The sequence below is a fragment of the Oculina patagonica genome, chromosome 3, assembly GCF_052425735.1.
Source record: "Oculina patagonica isolate OP01 chromosome 3, crgOcupat, whole genome shotgun sequence".
In the NCBI taxonomy this organism is placed as follows: Eukaryota; Metazoa; Cnidaria; class Anthozoa; order Scleractinia; family Oculinidae; genus Oculina; species Oculina patagonica.
The window spans coordinates 8,521,773-8,536,275 of NC_135760.1; the positions used below are offsets into that span (position 1 = coordinate 8,521,773).

The following is a 14,503-nucleotide window of genomic DNA, read 5'->3' on the forward strand; positions in this document are numbered from 1 at the left end:
TAATTATAATTATTATTATTATTATTATTATTATTATTATTATTATTATTATTATTATTATTATTATCACGCACTATCAGAAGAAGGAACAATCTAAACATTAATGACATTGATATAGAAATAGAAAAAGGTCGAGCACGACTCCAATAGTTTCAAAAGACTCTCAAATTATATATGAAGCGAGAACAATATATATGCATAGAATTTTTATCGCTTTTCTTTTCTTTTACACTCAGTATTTGTACTGACAGATTTTACTGACAGTTTTTCATAAACCTATTTCTGCATTCCAATAGTGGTTGTGCTCTTTTTCGTGACTTACTAAAAATCAAACTAGGATGCAAGACAGCGGAATTTAGTAAGCAGGAAGCAGAGAAAGCACAATGGTTAGACGCTCACTTCCCATCAATGTGGTCCGGGTTCGATTCCCGAACTCGCCGTCATAATTATGTGGGGTGAGTTTGCTTTTGGTTCTCGTTTTTGCTTCGAGGGTTTTTCTCCGGGTTCTCCGGTTTTCTTCCCTCCATAAAAACCAACACTTCTAAATTATAACCCCATCGGGAATCCGAGGGTCATAGGTTTGTCAGTTGTAAGACTGTTATGTGCCACCCTGGTTAAACAGAGCTGATTTATGTATTTGTTTATTTATTTATTTTATTTATTACTTTATACGTAATATGATCTCATATAACGTCATAACCAACAAAAATTGGCAGCTGCTTAAAGCAAGCTCACGCCTGTCTACTTAACATGAAGTAATTTTGATGTGTCGGCTAAGAACGAAAATCTTAACGGTATTCTATTGAAATCCCCTTTTCTTCGTTATGGTGGGGCGATAAACTTGTCTGTACGCCTGACGGTTTAAATGTTCTCAACTTGACAGTTCCTTGTAAATGCCAGATCAGTTAGACTAGGGGAAACAGCGCAAAAAATAAACAACATCCTAGTGATACCAAAGACATGAAAGATTTGCATATGGTTTAAAAGCTGATCAATTAGCCATTTATTAAACTTTTGGTGATACTTGCCTTTGTATTGAGGTGTATCATCCGCATAGGTAGCTTCGCCTGTGACCTGCATCTGCGATGAAACATGAGCAATCGGCTTTCCCACAGTCTCATTATTGATAGAGACCTGTTGAATTCGAACAATAACAACAATAGGCATTTTACAGTCATATAATTTGTATAAAGTTGGTCAAACACTGAGTTTGGGTATGTTATAAACACAAATCTACCCTTCCCCCTTCTCTCCCAAAAAACAAACAAAAAACACACAAAAATGAGAGAGAGGAAAAAGCAATCGACAAAAAAAGCATAACCTAATAAGACAACACAACAACCTAATAAGCATCCCGGTTATTAAGTTTCACTTGAATGGCTTGCTACTCGTCGAGAAAACGATAAAACAAACAACAGAAACAATGCCACTAGCCCCAAAACAAAAGCAACTGCTACAGTAGAAGACCAGTAGAATAGGCCTTATCACCTTTTAACGCCATATTGACGAGTCGGCAAAGCGGGTAGAAATTACAGTGTTTGTATGGGAATCCGACGGCAATAATCTTTTACAAAAAATGAATTCTGGACAATTTATGAATTGTAAAGTTAAGATACTAGGCAAAAGTTTTTATTTTCCGAGTTTGAAGGGATGAAGCTGGGCTAGAAAGCGTTTAGTTACGTTTTTAATTTCCTATTGCTGGTTTTCACTGTCACGCAATCAAAAAATAAATTCGAAACCATTCAACTACAGAAGCTATGAATTTCAAATATTATAGATGACAAATAGATAAACAATTTCTCCAAGTTTCAGGTCTGTGCAGTGTACCGTTCGCGAGTTATTTTCCGAACCTTTCCACGCAAATTTATAAAGCTTAGTATGGAGCCGCCATCACTGTGTCCTGCTGAGGGACACAGTAATGCCCGCCGTGATGTCAAAGAAACCATCTGGAACTCAATTCTGTTTAATACAGCGGCCATCCTTGGCTTAAGAGCTAGTACACTTTCACATAAACACCACTTATTTTATCTGAAATGTCCATTCTGCACAAAATGGAAAGGAAAGGCCTTTTTTCAAACAAAACAGCTTTGTCACGGCACTCAGCTTGATGTCACATACGACGGAGAACTCAAATATTCAAAATGCTCTGTTTTAAAAACGAATGACACTATCGATCTGGAAATTTGCAAAAATTTATATCTTTAGTTTATCTTTCGCCTAATGACAACGAAAATTTAGCAGGCCTAGTGAATTTTGATTTCAGAATTTTATGACGTAACATGAAAACCAAGAATACATTTGTTTATAATTTTGCCGCGAACAGCGTCAATCATGCGGAAAAAAATACAGACAAATGTATGGGGGTAATTAAAAACGTAACTGAACGCTTTTTAGCCCAGCTACATCCTTCAAACTCGGCAGTTAAAAACTTTTGCCTGGTATCTTAAATTTGAATCGAGAGTGAACTATGCCCATGCGAGGTTTTGGAGTGAGTGGATCAAATGAAAAGCAAGTTTTGGCTAATTTTTGTCGAACAGTGGTGTTTATCAAGCGTCGGAAGTGTTCACCCTTGCATATATTTAGGTAAGAGTAAACTAAAATTAAAAATAACGGTTAAATAGGCTTTAAATGCTTTAGAACAGTCAAGAAACATCACATAGACAACATATGATGTGAAATGTGAGCTTTACTAGCGGTTTATTATATCAAATATTTTCGTACGATAATTTTTTTCCTCTAAAGTTGCATACAAATCCTTATATTTTTGACGCCGCCATTTTGACCGAGTTGTCAAAGCATAAGCCTGGGCTCCCTGTGCTATCATTTGGCCAAATTTCATAAAAAATCGGACAAAACTACAAAATCTATTAATTCAGTGAAGGTAACATTGATGGTTTCGAGTTTGAAGGCTCGCTTTCGAAAACAGAAGGCATGAATTTCCACAATGTCTATATATTTGGATTCTATATTTCATAACCTTTCGAGAGCTTTATGGTTAGCGGTGGTTTCACCGAAAATGATGCGCATACGAAACATTTTCCGAAAGGCCCCACTTGATGGTTTATCACAATTTTGAAAAACATGTTTATCCCCGAGATGTTTTCGAATTTTTCGACGTCAGGAGAAAATAATAAATGCAAGATGGCGGTTTTATTGTCAACAACTATTTTATGTTGAAGTTGTCTGCGAGCCAAATGCCAAAATAGCAAGCAAGCGCGAGATACGCGTACGAGTGGTGAGACTGCAAGCCACGAATGATGTTCGTTGTTAATATATACATTTCAATTGTTCTGTTGAGATTTCTAACATTTATATTTTTAGATTTATCTCAAATGATGTATACGTACCTCGTATGTCTGCTGGCTTCGTATTTCCTTCCGCCTTTTGGGAATTATGGCGCTTGTTTGGATTTGCTGAACATGATTTGGTAAAAACGGCTAAGTACGAAAAAGGATTTTGCTTTCAAGTTTTGAAACTCCAAAGATATTTTTTTCGAAAAATCCTTAAAATAGATAGTTATAGTTTTAATGTACCGTGTGATACAAGGGTAATAAACAAAATTATTAATTTAGGACCTGCGCACTAATTGTTCATAAGCATCCTTGTCATATGGTTCAGCTCCGCGAGCGAGCAAGATGAGTTAAACTTTGTGTTGTGATTAGTTACCCGAGAGAGCAAGACGGGCCTATCTTGTCTGGCTTCCTTCAGGTTGCCAAAAAGAGAGTCATTTCAATTCATAATTCATGACTTTTTTCCCATATAATAAATCCTTCATTGACTAAGCTTGCTTGGTCAAGATGGTGGGATATTGGCCTTGTTCTTCTTCGTATGTGTTTTTATTTACATCAACACCGTCTCGGTCCACAAATACGCTAAAAAAGAACTTGGCCAATAATCCGCCATCTTGACCTCACGCTCGGCCAATGAGCTATAAATACCGCGAATTAAGTTTGTGTCGCAACGTCACGCCACGTCATGCATCGAGCGCAAGAGCGTTGAAGAAACTATTTAAACACACAGTGCTGGTAGCCGTTGGTTTACTTTTTTGCAGTTTACTCTCTCAACCCTTGGACGTACGGGCGATTCATACGCCGACGTGACCCTACCTAGGGTTTTCGTTCTATTAAGGCACAGCGAAATTATTTTGCACTTAGTAGAAAGCCCTTGCTTGATCTACAGGATGACATAGTCTGTTTGGAAAACGGTTTCACACTGAAGAAGGGCTGTGCCCGAAACGTCTGTGTAAACTACACAAAATGACACTGTTCACAACATTGTTTTAGTTTTGCCGTCATTAGAGCCGCCATCTTGTATCCGCCATCTTAGATTTCGCCATTTAGAAAGTCAGAAAATAACGAAAATTGACACAAAATTAAGCCAGAATGCTTATGAAAAGTAAAATTAAAACAATTAATTGCCTGTACGTCCAAGGGTTAAGAAAGTAAACCAACGGCTACCAATTTTGTTCTAAAAAACTGGAAAATAAAGAAAAATACATGTACAAAAATGACGATTTTGGGGCAGACGTGCTTGTATCTTTAACGTTGCCATGGAGACATGGTTGACATGTCAAAATTTTTGCAAGGGATGGATGGACAGCTAATGAAATTTTGATAAAACTTTAAGGGGAGTGGTATCCACCCTCCCCCCCCCCCGACCCAACCCCTTCCTTGTAAGTCCAAAGGGTTAAATGGTTGCCGTCCTCCACCTCCGTTTCTCTATAAAAGAAAATGAACAAAACTGCATCGTGCAAAGATAAAAAAAAAAATCCGATCTTTCCGTGCAACACAAAAATCCTCCTATCTTGCGCTTATAAGGGGAGTGCAAATGTGATCAATAAATGATTCCATTTGCTTTTTACCAGATGAATAAAAAATATATATATATATTTGCCGGAAAAAAAGTTTTAAAAGTATCGACTATATTCAGTAGCAAATCCCAACTTTTCAGATTAAATGTAGTTTTTGGGCATCTTATCTCCGCAACGAAGTTTTTTTACATAATATTTTATGGTTGTAGCCAGAATATACTCTTGTGGCTTACTTAAAACGTTTAAACAACTTAACTCGTCAGCGAAACTTTACCCGTTAAAGAGCGTTTTGTTCATTTTTTTACATACACTTACCCCTCATGAAAATAGTTTTGACAACTGTCGATACATAGAATTATCATTTCCCATGCAATCTTACCAATCATTTTTTTAAGAAGAAACTGTTCAGATGATAAATACCTTTATGGAGTGAGTTTTCGAAAGCACTTCGTTGAAAAATTTGAATAAAAAGGAGACTGCCAAAGACACTTTGTAATTCTCTTTGAATATGTCTGATTCCTGAGACACCACCGCCATTAGCTCTCTCTGCAACATTTGGCACGCATTCATCATTGATGACCTATTCCATGGTCTACAATAAAAAAGCGATAAGATATAAATGTCAAATATATTTTTCATATTACTTTTTCTTTTATCCCAGTAGGTCTTTATCTTGAGCCATGTCGCATCAGATCAGCGCGCGCGTGTTGAGATTGAAGGAACCTCAATCCTCAGTGTACACCCGTGGGCAAACAGTAGACGCTAAATTAACAAATCAAAGCGCGCGCTTTACTTTAGTTGTGATATAATGTCTTTTATCCCAGTCGCTCTTTTCAGGTAAATAACTCGATTACCTACATGTACGGCTAAGTTTTTCTAAATTCTCTATTGCGTCTTCGTATGTAGGCTTAAAAATTATTTACAAGAGAAAAATTTTTACAAGAGATTTTTAAGAATAATAATGGCTTAACCTTTACAGAAAAAAATTGTTATGTTTATCTAAGCCTTTTTTTTCTCAATTAATGTCACAAAATAGTGTGTAAAACGCTAGAACGGCTGACATTGAAATAAAGTTTACTATTACTACTAAGTGTTATTTTGTCCTGTCTTAGCTCACTAAGCTAACTCACCTTCCAACCAAGGCTTCCGAGGTCCTTTTAGCCATCAAGGGAGTAGAACACAAACCCCCATAAACCACTCCCAGTTCCTCGACAACCCACATGTTTTCAATGACACTTTCTTCAACCTTGCTGACATCATTGCCAATATAGAACGCCTTTAACTTGATTCGCATGGCTGCATTTGCTATAGCATAACTACCAAATCTTCGACTTCCTTGCTTGATAAAGTGAAAATGTTCATCCTAACATCGGAAAAACAGCAGGAAAAAAAACACTGAGTTACGAAATCAAAAGCTTTTGCGATTCCATTTATTTGTTCGATCGGTTTGTATCGTTATGCTGATTTCTCTTTTGAAATTTGTTTATACTCTCATCAACGTTTTATATTCCTTAACTGTGAAATAGGTCCTTACAATGTAGCTCTCTTGGCACGTATCTCGGTCTTTTTCACGAAACCCAGCGTCGCGCCAGTTTTTGAAACTGAACTTCGCCCTTTCCATTTCTGCCCTTCGTTCTACTTCAGGTCTCTTTAGGTCTACCTCCTGGTCGTTTGCCCCTTAAGTTTTCAATTAAGTTTAAGATCTCTTTTACTAGATATTTGAAGGAGCAATACACCGAATGCAAATATGGCGGACCACTCGGTTGTTGCCTGGGACGAGCTGCATGAACGCGAGGCTAGTCAGGCTTCGGTGTTGTGTTTTGACAATGCTTTCGTACAAAAGTCTTGCTTATTCATCGATCTGGTGTGTTTCTTTTCGCTGCTGCTACGAGTTGCTGTGTTTCTGAATGCCACAAGAAGTGATAGAAGTGTTCACTGTTTGCCTCTAAGGAAAAAGGTGGATCAATGCAATTCTTTGAGACGAAACAAAGGAGTTCGCGATCGCCGCGGGAACTACCGGTATTGAGGTTTGTTCGCTACATTTCAGGTTCGAAGATCTTAGAAAATTTCGTTTAAATGACGAGCTTATGTGGTGTCTGGTGGTGTCGCAGCACGAGTTACATGGCCAGGACCTTTTCCAAGGTAAAGGAAAGCTCCACTTCCAAGACATCCTCTGTCTCAAAAGAAGATGTTCATGTCCGACTTTGTTCGCGTCCGATCCACTCGCACGGAATCGCACGATCAAATACTAACCAAGTGAATGAAATGCAACTGCCCCGAGAGTTAAAGCTAGTGAAAACATTGAGCCAAATAAGAACGACTTGGAGCTAAATGTGATCGCTTACACATTTTTCTAAGATCTTCTAACCTGAAACATAGCGAACAAATTAACAGTTCCCGCGGCGATCGTGAACTCCTTCGTACTCCTTTCTTTCGTCTCAGCGAATTGCATTGATCCAATTTTTCCCTAAGAGGCAAACAGTGAACACTTCTATCACTTCTCGTGGCATTCAGAAACACAGCAACTCATGGGAGTAGCGAAAAGAAACACACCAGATCGACGAATAAGCAATACTTCTGTACGAAAGCATTGTCAAAACAAAACACCGAAGCCTGACTAGCCTCGCTTTTATGCAGCTCGTCCCAGGCACCAACCGAGTGATCCGCCATATTTGCATTCGGTGTATGTCACGATGTTTTAACTCCTTTATTCTGATTACACCCAAATCAAAGAAAACCTCGAAAAATAGTTTTCTTACGCATAAACATTAAAGGAGTAATAAAAACGCGAAAATAAAAAAAAGATAATTTCAACTGACGAAGATTAAGGCGGATTATGAAAGACAAACTTGAAAAAACTCGCCAAGTTTTTCAAGATGCGTTGTCCTTGACGTAGTTCCTTTAATAAATAAATAATCATATCAAGACTTAGACTAAGAGCAGTCCCTATTTTTTCGCAGAGTCCGTCCAGCTTGAAGCGAATTTTTTTTTTCAATAAACCCGTCGAGCTTGAAGCGAAAAAAGATGAACGCGCGGGGGAGGAGGCGGGGCGGACTCTGCGAAAACATTGGGACTGCTCGTAGTCTAATCAAGACTTTATTTGGTGGTTCTTGCTTTTAATTTTAGTTGTTATAAAGTAAAACCGATTTTAGAAAACTGAAATTGTTCAAAAACGACTAAACATTTAATTTTGACGACTCCAGTTCAGGTTTTATGAAATGTCGCTATACGTAACGGTTTTTTATTTTTTCAAACCTGGCTATTATTATCATTATGACGTTTACTTACCTGCTGGGTAAACGGTATTGATACTGAAAGTAAGATTTCGTTGAGTCTTATAGATGTTCCAGTTCCAAGATTTTCAAAAAACTCTTTGGTAACTTTTATGGACCTCTTAGAACCTTAAGAAGAATAAAGACAAAGTTAAAACACGAAATGTATGCACTCGCCATATTAAAGGCCCAATGTGATACAATTCTATAGGTGACACTGTCTTTTATCTGTTTTGATATCGAAAAAAATAAATGTCGGATGATGCTTTGAAACGTCAAAACAAGAGTGAACCAGACATGAATTCAGTCTTGCCAACAAACCGTCAAATGTCGCCATCCGGCATTGTCACGTGAAAGAAAAGGTAGCGTTCGAGCCAAGGTAGTCCCAAGGTGTATCATCAGGCCGGAGCTTATTCTAATTCATAGCATGAAGCAACTAGGCGTATTTCTACTCCCGCCTGGATGGGATGCTAGTCCACTGCAGGGTTACTCAACAGTAAAATTGCCGGTACACATTTATACACCTGGGTGGGGAGAGTCACTATAAGAGTATAGAATCTTTCCCAAGAACACGAAGCAGTTACCCCGGCCAGGGCTCAGACCCGTACCTTTTCAATCTGCGGTTCAGCGCACTAACCACAAGATGATCACATATCCCGGTTGTCACGTGACCATCACATAGGGCTTTCCACAAGTTGCTCGGCAACGTTTGGGCAACTTTTCTTGTTTCGAGCAACTTTTTTCCTCTCGAGCAACTTGTTGTATTTTGAGCAAATTCCAGACCGAAGATCTCCGAAGATTATCCGAGTGTTGTTTAAAGGCATTACGAACGTTTCCGAAGATTTACGAAGTTTGCCGAAGATTTTCGAGGAACATCTGAAAACGATTCAACTTTCGGCTCATTCTGCACTAAAACATTACAAACCTCTTCAGCAAACATAACGTCATCGATATCTTCACGATTTTTCTCAGTTAAAGAAACCCTTGTTATTTAACAAATTTTCCCCTTAATACGTTATTTAGATACTTCTTTAGCTTTAAAAATGCATAACCCTGCTTAGAAATCTTACCCTCAAAGGGAAATTAACATATATTAAGAGAAATTCTCTTGATTAGAGGCAGCGTTTTGGATTTTTTGGAGCAACTTTCGAGCAACTTTTATTATCAGAAGCAACTTTTTTGGATTTTTGGAGCAACTTTTTAGCAACTTTTTGAGAAATAACGGGCAACTTTTTGGGAAATCTCGAGCAACTTGTGGAAAGCCCTACCATCACATAAACAGATAGACACTTTTAAATGTGTTACGTTTCATACAAGTTCTATCACCATCAGGAAAATACTTCTGTAGATACAGTAAAAGGACTTAAATTTGCTCTCGCCACACGCACTATCCCACTTAAGGCTTACGAACTATAAAAGCCCATGGCAGGCATTCAGACTTGCTTACGTTCTTAGCGTGGACATTTAACAAATCGACCACATTTTTCCATGGTCTACACTCTTATAGACCATAGAAATGACGTCATAAAATGTTCAAAACTCAAGTGGAACCACGAGGCGTTAGCCGAGTGGTTTCACTGCAAAGTTGCCGGTTCGCTAGCACCGTTCTTCTCAGTTAGACCAAAAATTCAAAAGCCTGGTCGATTTTCTTTCGATAGATCACCTAAGTAGAAGTCCAATCCTGAATTCCGAAAACAAATACCCTTATACGCACTTGATTCAAACAAAACACGATGGAATTCGCTTTCATTCATGGAGACCAAACTTACACATCTTTTAGCCCGCGCTTGTGCGTGGCGTGATCTGACGTCACTTTCATGGTCTATACTCTCATCGACCACAACTTTGGACCAATCAGCGCGCGAGAATTCTCTCGGTTATGGTATAAAACATTTTTGTTAGCCTAAGCTTTGTTACAAAAAAAGTTGTAACAAAAAATCGTGTGTTTCTTGTATGAATACCTTTTACCTTGTAAAGAAATTACGGAGACAGTACAGCCCGCGCAAAGAAGAATCGGGTATAAATCAGAAGTTGCAAGACCTGCAATGATGTGCCCACCAATGGTCTAAAAATGAAATAAACAACGTTAACTGTTGATAATTAAATCATTCATTACCTTTAACTTCAACACATTTTTAACACAGTGATGTGTAAAGATGTACCCAAAAATTCTTAAATCATCTTGTGAACTGTTAAAACGAATCCCTATACTTGTGATGTGACCTAACTCGGTCGTCCGTTGCGGAAGCCAGTAATTCACTTTGATTGATATGGATAGCTAGTGTATATCACCTCAGCGACCTGTTGGCATTTTTAGCAAATTGATTGGTCTGATACCGCGAAGTATTTAACACTATCCACCTCCGACGAATTCTGGAAAACCTTTGGTCAGCGAGTTTACTAAGAAAAGAAAAACTGATAAAATGGCCGGTGTAAATTCAAAAGAAGAAAACTTTTAAATCCGTGACAATTCTAAACCGAAAGGCTACGAGAGTGCTTTAAAGTTTTCCAAAAAATATTAAGTTATATAAGACTCATATTTATTGGGAATGAGTATCAAATCGCTGAAAATAGAAGCAAAATGAGAAGGAAAATTGCGTGAAGAAAATGCACATGTCCCTTCCTGTGAGGAAATAGAACGATCAGTGTTAGCTCTAGCTAGTCGCAGAAACGTCTGCAGATACTGAATTGTTTGTTGGTCCCTTAAGATTTACATTCCACTTTAGTATCAACTGCATTCGAAAATTGCGGCAACTATTAAAAAAATTTACCATCTTTATTATTTACTATTTCTCTTGGCATGAGCCTAAAAACACTTTAAAGTTACAGGCTTTGACACATACATCATTATAAAAGTCTTTTTTGTCATTGGCTAAGAACATAAGTAGCGGTGGTGCCAAAAAAGCTATTTTACAAAATTGTGCCAAAAATAGTTAAACTATCCAGAATTGTCGCCCTGTAAGAAAACGCTCTTACCGATTCTTTTTAATGGAAAGTTATAAAATATTCATTCTGTGGGTTACAAGGGAGGTCTCTCGTTGGTAAATACTTTCTTTACGTCGATTTCGAAAAATTATTTTAAGATATCAAAGTTGGCTTATCCGTGTGTTATTAAAGTTAACCTTACAAAACAAACACAAATATTTTCCCGTTCTTAAGATTTAACAACTGTTATTAGATAATAAACGTTGGCGTTTCGAGCGAGTTTACAACCACACAACCCCCACCCCACCCCCAAAACACGAAAATCTGTACCATGAAAGAAAAATAATCAACATCACAACTCAGGTTAAAGGAGTAATAACATACCGCTTTATTCCGTATTTGTGTGTTACCAAAGCTTTGAAATGCTTCAGTCATGCTTGCCAATATTCGTGTAAGGCTTTCTGTATGAAAACGTTAACGTAACAACAAATTAACCTGTGTATTTAAGTGTCGTTAATTATTAGGAAACATTTTTGCTGTGTCGTTTTTGGTCACGTGACTTGAGTTCTTTATGGAAACAATGTTTTAAAAGACTGTTTTACCAACATTTAGTGTTTTAAAAGGTTGCCTTTCTTTTCAAGTGAAAATTTGTTTTTGTTTTTATGAAGAGTGTCGTTCAAAAGATTTTTTTTTTCAATTAAGTATGAAGATTTTCTGCCAATTTTGAACAACTTTGAACCCAAGATTTCGGAGACCTAAGATATGGGACATTTTGAAATGTATTAAGCCATTTTTACGTCATGTAAGGACCTTATTGAGGTGTGATTGCCACTGTTATAAAATTATTTTGGGTTGCTTTTCTCGCTTTGTTGCAGTATTATTTGGAACTTAACTCGCCTGGTAATCTTTCAACACATTCTTTAAATGCTTCCTCCATTGTAGCAATGGTCACTGCACTGCCAATTGTATAGCCATTGTCATCTTCTTGTATAACGTTCAGCTCTGGGACATCTGTTATACAAATGAAATGACGATACTTTTGGGCGTAGTCGCGCATATTCTGTCCTGGAGGTAAATGGAAATATCAGAGATGTTAGCTAGGAAAGGGAAAGTAAGAACTACAATAGTTCTTAATCTTCATTGTGCCAAGAATTGCAACGTACGAGAACAGCTAATCATTGCTGCAAAATTGAATTTATTAAAAATATACTCAGGGGCGGCAGAGCGTTTTCGAACGTGGGGGGGGGGGGGGGGGGGGGGGGGGGGGAGGCGAGGGGTGCTAAGACTGTCCCAAAAATACTAGGTACGTTTTCATATTTGGAGCAACGCTCTATCCGTTCTAGCAACTTCTTGTTTTCTAAGCAGTTTCTAGGCCGAAGATTTCCAAAGATTCTCCGATTGTTGTTCGAAGGCCATACGAATGTTTCCGATCATTTATCGAACTTTTCTGAAGATAATCAAAGTTTCTCGAAGACATCCATGGAAGTTGGAAGATGTTTGAACTCACTCACTAGACGGAATATCTTAAGAAACCAATTCTACGCTGCGCTCTCGATATTTTCGGCACTAAAACGTAAGGGGCAGAGCCCCCCAAATTGTTATTTTGGGAGCTACAGCCCCCCAAGTTTTCGTTTAGTGGGGCTACAGCACCCCCTGCACCCCCATCCCCCCTCCTCCCGATCCGCCGCTTTTGATACTATAGGACATCTTAGCTTACCAACAATTGTATTTCCAGCAACAAGTTTGGCCTCCGGGAACAGTTTCTTTGCTTGTAACAGTTGATCGAGAGTGACAGGTTTAGTCCATGTGATGTTTTCCCCTTCAACGTGAAGTGCTTTGCGCTGATGACTCTCTGAAAGCTGCGATATCGATCTTTAATTGAAACTATGTACGTCAAATTATCGAATCTGATTGGACATTAGCAGGTTCAAATTGAGCACGAATAATATTATATGGACCGGTCATGTGTAGAAATTCAAAAGAACGCATAAAATAGGGCAGTCTAGAGAATTATATTCTTGTGCATAGATCCCGAAAACAAACTAAACTGTGTGGCCTTTTTCTTATCCAAAGCATTTAAACCGATGTTATTTTTTGACAGAATTTGTCTGAGTTACTCCTCATTGTCCGATTCAATTTTATTTTAATTAAACAACTCTTATTGCATACCGAACTGGACTCAACTATATCCTAAACGTACGGGAAATTAGCATGTCATTTGCAGTTTTCTTTATCACGGTTAATTAACCACCAACATAATCAGTTTTAACATGGAATAAAATGATTTCACATGGTCTCTTTAGTCAGCTTGTGTGAGCTTTTAAAGTCAACAATAAACTTTCCTTACCATGAGCTCTGGTGGAAATATGATATCTTGAGTATTCTCCCAGTGACTTGACACGACTCTTTGATTTTCCTATTTAGATAAAAAAAAATGGTTAGAGTTAGTGAAAGAAAAATTAGATATATTTTTTTTTTTTTTTTTTTTTTTTTTTTTTTTTTTTTTTTTTTTTTTTTTTTTTTTTTTTTTTTTTTTTTTTTTTTTTTTTTTTTTTTTTTTTTTTTTTTTTTTTTTTTTTTTTTTTTTTTTTCAGATCAATACTTATTATTCATCTTATTGTCAGGATGCCCATATAATTCTTAGGAAGTCCTTGCTATTCATCATCCATACGCATAGATAGCAGATATCCCGCGATACACGTAGTTTGTCGAGATTTGTCCTTAGTCAAGAAAAGTGCTACATAATCACAGTTTTTTTTAGGAGTAAAAGGGTCTCCTTTGACAATTTGGTGAATAATAAAAAAATGTACCCTGCATAATCTTGGAGTATAAGTATCAAGTGATATTCCGCACGATTTCGCAGGATAATTGTTAATTATTCGGTTAATTTGGCTAACTAATCACGACGTTCTTTTTACAATTGTTACCTCGCATATTCCGTTAATAACTGCTGCTCCATTGATTCCAATTATTGCATTTTCCGTCGGTATATTAGCCTTCATACAACAGTTTTCCTTAAGAAAGAAACAGAAAACAGGTGACCATTAATTCATCATATTAAGTAATTTCGAGAGACATAAGCTTAGTTTAGCTGAGCTTACCATGTTGCATCCTTGGAAACCAGCAATAATAGATCTATAACCAGTACATCGACAGAGATTTCCTGTCCGAGAAGAAATCAGAACAGTCACTGATTATAATTAGAGAACACATGAATTAAAGAAGCTCATAACGGTTTCCAGCACTTTCCAGCTCTTATACTTTGATGGATCGGTACTGCACTGAGTATTTATCAGTTGCTGATGCAATTCTAATATCAAGCAAATGTCCAATCATTACTGAATAAGTTGTGGCCATTTTTATTATGTCATTAGTAACTTTGCAAAGTCGAATCTGTTAAAAATAGCCGTAATTTTCGCTTTAACTGCCTATAATACAAAAACGAGTTCAGTGACCCCCATTTTTGTTCTGATGGAATGACGATAAGCATGTTAAG

General features: G+C 37.4%; 1 protein-coding gene across 1 annotated transcript in view; it reads right to left on the reverse strand.

Moving 5' to 3' along the window:
- LOC144645816 (xanthine dehydrogenase/oxidase-like) overlaps nucleotides 1-14,503 on the reverse strand; it is a 49,580-nt gene that overhangs the window by 24,793 nt on the left and 10,284 nt on the right. Inside the window, exons 6-16 of the mRNA XM_078505354.1 lie at nucleotides 14,109-14,170; nucleotides 13,935-14,021; nucleotides 13,355-13,423; nucleotides 12,725-12,866; nucleotides 11,905-12,072; nucleotides 11,392-11,468; nucleotides 10,051-10,147; nucleotides 8,099-8,211; nucleotides 5,941-6,173; nucleotides 5,231-5,402; nucleotides 1,029-1,134 (exon numbers count right to left, since the gene is read on the reverse strand). Of these exons, the coding sequence (XP_078361480.1) occupies nucleotides 1,029-1,134; nucleotides 5,231-5,402; nucleotides 5,941-6,173; nucleotides 8,099-8,211; nucleotides 10,051-10,147; nucleotides 11,392-11,468; nucleotides 11,905-12,072; nucleotides 12,725-12,866; nucleotides 13,355-13,423; nucleotides 13,935-14,021; nucleotides 14,109-14,170 (1,326 nt within the window). The remainder of the gene's footprint in view (nucleotides 1-1,028; nucleotides 1,135-5,230; nucleotides 5,403-5,940; nucleotides 6,174-8,098; nucleotides 8,212-10,050; nucleotides 10,148-11,391; nucleotides 11,469-11,904; nucleotides 12,073-12,724; nucleotides 12,867-13,354; nucleotides 13,424-13,934; nucleotides 14,022-14,108; nucleotides 14,171-14,503) is intronic.